Here is a 7,500-nt window from a genome sequence, read left to right as displayed (position 1 = left end):
AGTCGAAATGAGCTTTCAAGTCCAACTATCTAAATGAAAATCAGGATTGGTGATTCCTCCAGTATTTCTTCTCTCTCCACCCCACCGCCAACAGACACAGCGTAGCGTAGCGGCTGCTAGCCTGCAGCTAAAGACAGTGGTTACGTCCAAGGTTGTTAAGTTGCACCCACGTTTCCTTCACTTTCTTTACTTCCTCGGGTCTTAGTTCGTCCCGCAAAGGAAGCACGGGAGAGACGCAAGGAAATCATGAGTGGAGAGAGGGAACAAGGAAATGTGTTTTTAGAGGGGTGAGACGTCCTTTCCTCTGAGGCGCCAAGTGAATTTGCTGGCTGTTTTGGCAGATTTGGCAACGGCTTCCAGGAAGGCTGCTCTCTGTCCTTGCTCATAGCTCCTCAGAGATCCATCCTCCATCCTCTCTCATAGCTCCTCAGAGATCCCTCCTCCACCCTTGGGGCAGTAATTAGAATTAGAAGTAGAATTAGCGAGGAGTGAGGAGATATCAAATAAGAGACTTGGGAAACAGCCCAGGTACTGTTAGCCTACCGGCTGGTAGCATGCAGCTTAAGCCAAGGGGTAACGTTAGCTTAGCGGTTAGCTTTTCCAGACACCATGGCCACTGCCTGAGTCAGAGCTGACATAGAAACCACAACACTGTAAAATCCTCTTGCTTCCCTGATGTCGGCGTGTGGCAACATTTAGCTTTCCCTGTGAGAGAGTTATGGAAACAAACAACGAAGGTGAAGACTGTGGGCTCCGACGGGACTCCACGGTGCGTTCAGGTGCACCTTGTTAAACTAATGGTGCATTCAATTGCATCTCGTAAACTCTTAGAAACTCTAACTGTTGTTGTAAAGTACCGTTCTGCCATCTAGTTGCTGTTATTGTGGTGTTGTTGTCCCTGCTGAAAAAAATCGAAATTAAATTGTAAACTTAAAATCGAATCGTGGGTTTGGAGAGCCGTGACACTCCTCCTTACATGTCCTCTTCTCTGTCCTGCGTGTCTCTGTCACTACCCGATGTGAGTCGAGTGTAGATGTGAGTTGCGCGTGCGTCACTTTGACAGAATAATGAGATAGGTACTTTACATAGCAGTCATTTATTATTTAGCGTAAGGCATCACATTTTCACGGCATGATCCCTGATGTCAGTTCTAGATCAGAGGCTAAAGTAGCCTCCAACAACCTGCTAACGAGAGACTTCTCTAACGTCAACACAATAAAAATGGACCTACGTAACGAAGTTGGTTCACTGTTGGCTACAAGTTAGCAATCAGACACAACAAAGGCTGTCACTGGAATGGCGTTTTGAGCTAACGTTAGCAATCAAACAATCATAGGAAGCTATGTTTTTGAAATGATATCCATCTTCTGTTATTGTTTGTAATGAGAAAAGTTTATTAATTTATGGATTTCACAAATTTCAGTATGACTCAGCCTTGGCGTTATGCCGTAAACCGTTTAAATCCGAGCATGCGCATCTCACATCTGCACTCGACTCACATCGGGCAGCGACAGTCTCCACTCCGATCAAACTATCAACAAAATGTCTACAAAGTCAAATGAACGTCTCTCTTCTGCTCTGTGACGCTTCGCTTGATGCCTCGAGTCGACAGTTGGGTCAACAATAAAAAGTCCAGCCTGTTTTTAGACAGAGGTTTATGTTTTTAGATGCATTATTAATATCCTCTGCAGCAGTCAATATTTCTGTTCCCTCTGTGGGGGTCACGGCCCACGTCTCTGCCGACGCTGCAAAAACTCATCTGGCCGTTGATCGACAGAATATTTCTAAGAGAGACTCGATCAGTTGTTTCGGTTTTCAAGTAAAATATTCAACGTTTTCTGCTTACAGCTTCAAAAATGTAAAGATACATTTAGCTTTTGTTTGTTTCATATTCATAAAATGACTTTTATGAAAATATGTTTTGGGTTTCAGCTGCTGGTGGAGCTCTGTAACCAATTTGAGGACTCAGGGTCCTATTTTAACGATCTGAGGTCACGGTGTGAAGCGCCTGGTGCAGGTGCGTTTAGGGCGTGTCCTAATCCACTTTTGCTAGTTTGACGGCGGAAAAAAGGGTCCGTGTGCCGGGTGCATGGTTCTAAAGGGTTGTACTTAGTGTCTTCATTAATCAGAGGTGTGTTTTGGGCGTAACATGCAATCAACCAATCAGAGATCATCTCCCATTCCCTTTAAAAGCCAGGTGCGTTTGGACCTTGGAGCATTGCTGTTATGATGGAGGATTTGCACCGTAATATTTTTATTAGTAATCTTCTGCATGTGTGTGTGCTGCTGTGCGTCCCTGTGTGTGTAACAAGCATAGTGTGCACGTGCTGTGCACGAGCCTAGGAGCATTTTACTAATGCTCTGTTAAAATAACAATGAAATGCTGCGTTATTGACTTTAGACCAGGTTTTTGTTGGTCAATGGTGCCATCACTTCCCGCTGCCTCAAGATAGCAATACTCCCAGAATGCACCTGAACACACCTCCCTGTAAGACCAGCACGCCCAGAATGCACCTGAACACACCTCCCTGTAAGACCAGCACGCCCAGAATGCACCTGAACACACCTCCCTGTAAGACCAGCACACCCAGAATGCACCTGAACACACCTCCCTGTAAGACCAACACGCCCATTGGCCACAGATCAGATCAGGAAGGGAAATTAACAACTGGTCTTAAACTAGCAAAGACACTAGGGTCGGGCTTTGCGCTGCTCTGCGCCGGGTGCAGGATAAGACCCTAAAATTGTTAGGACAGTTAATTTAAAAAAGAAAGCTCTGTAAATTAATAAGTAGTGTGTCAGAATTCAAAAAATACATTTGATTGACAGCAGACAAGTGGTGGAATGTAACTTGTACATTTGCTCAAATACTACAAGTACCTAAACATTTATTTTCATTCAGAAAATCTGACAGTTTTAGTTACTTATTAAAGCAAAATATATAGTATATTTTGATGCTGATGCTTTCTGTACTTTTACTTACTTACTAAAGTATGAGTGCACGACTATTACTTTTTTTTAACTTTTACGTGAGTATGAAAACAGACTGTTTACTTTTTCTTTCAGGTGAAACATCTGGAGGTCAGCTGTTCGTCGATGGCTGAAGATATCCGCAGGAAGAGCGCCATCATAGAGACCTACGTGATGGACAGTCGCAGAGGTAACACACACACACACACACACACACACACACACACACACACACACACACACACAGACAGACACACAGACACACACACACGCACACACACACAGACACACACACAGACAGACACACAGACACACACACAGACACACACACAGACACACACACACACACACACACAGACACACGCACACACACACAGACACACACGCACACACACATGCACACAGACAGACACACACAGACACACACACAGAGACACACACACACACACACACACAGAGACACACACACACACAGACACACACACACACACACACACGTACGCACGCACACACGCACACACACGCACACACAGAGACACGCACACACACAGACACACACACACACACACACACACACAGACACACACACAGACACACACACACACGTACGCACACACGCACACGCACACACACGCACACACAGAGACACGCACACACACACACGCACAGACACACACACACATACATACACACACAGAGCACACATGTGCACGCACGCACAGACACACACACAGACACACACATACACACACACACACACTCCGACATTCCCACACACACACACACACCAACACACGCATGCACACACACGGACACACAGACTTACGAGTAGACAAATGGCCGTCATTTCTGTTGTCATTTTTAGTCGTAACTGTAACGTTTAAAGAAATCCAGTTAAACACGGAGGTCCCGTCTATCTGTGCTCTCTGCTGTGTTTATTATTTCCTGTCCCGTGTTGCTTTGATAAACCAAATCTAGCGGTAACATGTCAGCGCCGGTCGGACTGACTGCTAGTTTGGGTGGTGTCGTTCTCTTTAGTCTGTGGCCCAACATTACTCAAAGTGTTGACATATGAAAGCATCAGATATGCATTTTAGATGAAGGACGTGAGAGTACGTCCCCCGTTTGCTCAGCACCGTTAAATTGTATTTACGACGGAGTTTTCTACCCAGAAGTTTTTGTCATAAAACATTGTGGTTGGGCGCCCGGTTAGCTCAGCTGGTAGAGCGGGCGCCCATTTATAGAGGTTTACTCCTCGACGCAGCGGCCGCGGTTCAGACTCCGACCTGCGGCCCTTTGCTGCATGTCATTCCCCCCTCTCTCTCCCCGTTCATGTCTTCAGCTGTCCTGTCAGTAAAGGCCTAGAAATGCCCCAAAAAACCCATTGTGGTTGGGTCTATGAAGGGTTCTGTACAAAATCAGGCATAATATATCAAAGTGCATCAGTCAGCAGAATTTTGGCCGCCTCAGCATGTCGTTTATCTGAGAATGACGTTAATCTACCACGTTAATCTACCGCTCCAATTACCTGCACTCAGGTAATCAATCAATATAATCAGTCTGTAATCAATCAATATAATCAATCAATATAATCAGTCTGTAATCAATCAATATAATCAATCAATATAATCAGTCTGTAATCAATATAATCAGTCTGTAATCACGAGTTCACGGAAACACTAACGGAGATTAAGACGTGAGGAATCTGTCTTTTTTTCATGTGCCTCTGATGTTCAGCGCTGCTATATTTAGCTGCACAGTGATGCAGAGTGTGTGTGTGTGTGTGTGTGTGTGTGTGTGTGTGTGTGTGTGTGTGTGTGTGTGTGTGTGAGAACTCAAACTATCAGCTGATTTGTTCTTCAATTAAATACCCTCTCTCTTCTCCTCTCTCCTCTCCTCTCTCCTCTCCTCTCTCCTCTCTCCTCTCTCCTCTCCTCTCCTCTCTCCTCTCCTCTCCTCTCTCTTCTCTCCTCTCTCCTCTCCTCTCTCCTCTCTCTTCTCCTCTCTCCTCTCCTCTCTCCTCTCTCCTCTCCTCTCCTCTCTCCTCTCTCCTCTCTCCTCTCTCCTCTCCTCTCTCCTCTCCTCTCCTCTCCTCTCCTCTCCTGTCTCCTCTCCTCTCTCTCCCCCCTCTCTCTCCTCTCCTCTCTCTCTCTCTCCTCTCCTCTCCTCTCTCTCCTCTCTCTTCTCCTCTCTCCTCTCTCCTCTCTCCTCTCCTCTCTCCTCTTCTCTCCTCTCCTCTTCGTTATAATGAGCCTCCGTTATCCGTTAATCAGAACAGTGGTTCTGTTCCCACCTTCGTTCCAGCAGCTGTTAATTATCTTGTTAAAAAGAAAGCACGGCAGCGACATAAGAGGCAGAAAGAAACTTAACATAATGTAGAGAAACAAGCGTGTAACATCTATAATAATCTATAAACTATAGCTGAGCGGTGCAGCACAATTATTTCACATATATTTATATATAAATATTTAAAATAAAGAAGCATATTCACTTCATTACATCTTTGCATAAATACTAAGTCTATGTTTCTTTAATACTAAACTGAAGCTAATGTTGACGTGACGCACCTTAAATCCTTTCACTATTTAATCACGTCAGGCCCCAATATCACTTTAGCTCCACGATGCATTTTGGCCCACCTAGTTTTTGTCACTTTTTCTGACGTTTTTTTTGTCACTTTGTCCGACTGTTGATTTAGCTGAAGAAACCCAGCAGAGGTCGTGGGCTGTAGCTGCATGTAAACACAGTCGTCCTGTAAAACTCTCTGAATTAGTGTGTGTGAAAGGTGCTCCACCTCTCCTCTCCTCCTCTCCTCTCCTCTCCTCTCCTCTCCTCTCCTCTCCTCTCCTCTCCTCCTCTCCTCTCCTCTCCTCTCCTCTCCTCTCCTCTCCTCTCCTCTCCTCCTCTCCTCTCCTCTCCTCTCCTCTCCTCTCCTCCTCTCCTCTCCTTTCTCCTCTCCTCTCCTCCCCTCCTCTCCTCTCCTCTCCTCTCCTCTCCTCCCTCATCCTGTTCTCCTCCCAGGTTCTCTCTGCTGTTTTCAATTTCATGTTTGACTGGTTTTTATTCTCCTCTCTCTCTCTCTCTCTCTCTCTCCCTCTCTCTCTCTCTCTCTCTCTCTCTATGTCTCTCTCTCTCCCTCTCTCTCTCTTCCTCTTTCTCCCTCTCTCTCTTGCTCTGCCTCTTTCTCTCCCTCTCCCTCTCTCTCCCTCTCCCTCTCCCTCTCCCTCTCTCTCTCTCTCCCTCTCTCTATCTCTCTCTTCGTGTGTGTGTGTGTGTGTGTGTGTGTGCTGCAGCTGTTTAACACCCAGTTCTATACATCCAGTGTTCATTTACATGTAATTAAAACTTGTGAAACCAGACTGAGCGTGTCACAGTTATTGTAATCTGCTGCAGCGTTTCTAGGCAACAGGGTTCGATCTGTGGAGAGCAGTTGGAGGTTTGGTGCCTTGCTTTAGGTCAGCAGCCAAACCCACCAGACTCCATGTAAATAATCACTACTTTTATCATCGTAAAACACACTTCATTCAAAGTGGACAGAAACTAAATAAAACTATCAAAGTCCGTCTTGGTTCATCTTTCCACTGTTCCAACAATCACCACTCTGGTTTGGTTGAAATAAACCCTTAATTCACCCATTTACATGTGGAGATATGCTGGCTCTATACACACTAAAAGTCCTGATTATTTACATGGAGTCTGGTGGAAATATGCTGGCTCTATACACGCTAAAAGTCCTGATTATTTACATGGAGTCTGGTGGAAATATGCTGGCTCTATACACGCTAAAAGTCCTTATTATTTACATGGAGTCTGGTGGAAATATGCTAGCTCTATACACGCTAAAAGTCCTGATTATTTACATGGAGTCTGGTGGAAATATGCTGGCTCTATAACGCTAAAAGTCCTGATTATTTACATGGAGTCTGGTGGAAATATGCTGGCTCTATACACGCTAAAAGTCCTGATTATTTACATGGAGTCTGGTGGAGATATGCTGGCTCTATACACGCTAAAAATGCTGATTATTTACATGGAGTCTGGTGGGTTTGGTGATGGTGAATTCTAACATGTTCACATTAGTCTCTTAGACACAAATGCATGGAACATTAGGGTCCAGGCTTCACGGTGACAGGTTTATCTGTTAAATTAAGTTGCTTCAGTGGAAAGTAACGGGGTGAGAATGAGCAGCCAGCTGTTGTCCAGCTTTGTGAAGCTGTACGTCAACACACTGCCAAACACACTTACAGGTGTAAAATATTTACAGCACATACGCTCTGCACACTCAGCATCTTTTCTGTACATACAGCTAGTATGGTAGTATGTCTTCTCTTCTTTTTCCCCCCTTCTCTCCTCCCCTTTCTTGCCTCCTCTTCCTCCTCCTCACCTCCTCTCTCCTTGGTTCTGATCACGCTGATGTCTGTTCATTTTTATGATCACTTTGGGTTTTATTAGTTATTTGATTCTATGAAAACGGGCTGAAACGTTAATTCAGATATATATTCGAATTGTAAAAAGAAACAGACATTCGAA

General features: G+C 44.9%; 1 protein-coding gene across 3 annotated transcripts in view; it reads left to right on the top strand.

The window, feature by feature from the left end:
* gripap1 (GRIP1 associated protein 1) overlaps positions 1-7,500 on the top strand; it is a 65,177-nt gene that overhangs the window by 55,209 nt on the left and 2,468 nt on the right. For all 3 annotated transcript variants that reach the window (XM_031293118.2, XM_031293117.2, XM_031293119.2), the window contains one exon: positions 3,067-3,160. In XM_031293118.2, coding sequence (XP_031148978.1) covers positions 3,067-3,160 — 94 coding nt within the window. The remainder of the gene's footprint in view (positions 1-3,066; positions 3,161-7,500) is intronic.

This window comes from Sander lucioperca, chromosome 12 (genome assembly GCF_008315115.2).
Source record: "Sander lucioperca isolate FBNREF2018 chromosome 12, SLUC_FBN_1.2, whole genome shotgun sequence".
NCBI lineage: Eukaryota > Metazoa > Chordata > Actinopteri > Perciformes > Percidae > Sander > Sander lucioperca.
Note: the sequence above shows the minus strand (reverse complement) of the source record. Positions and strands in the feature narration are given on the sequence as shown.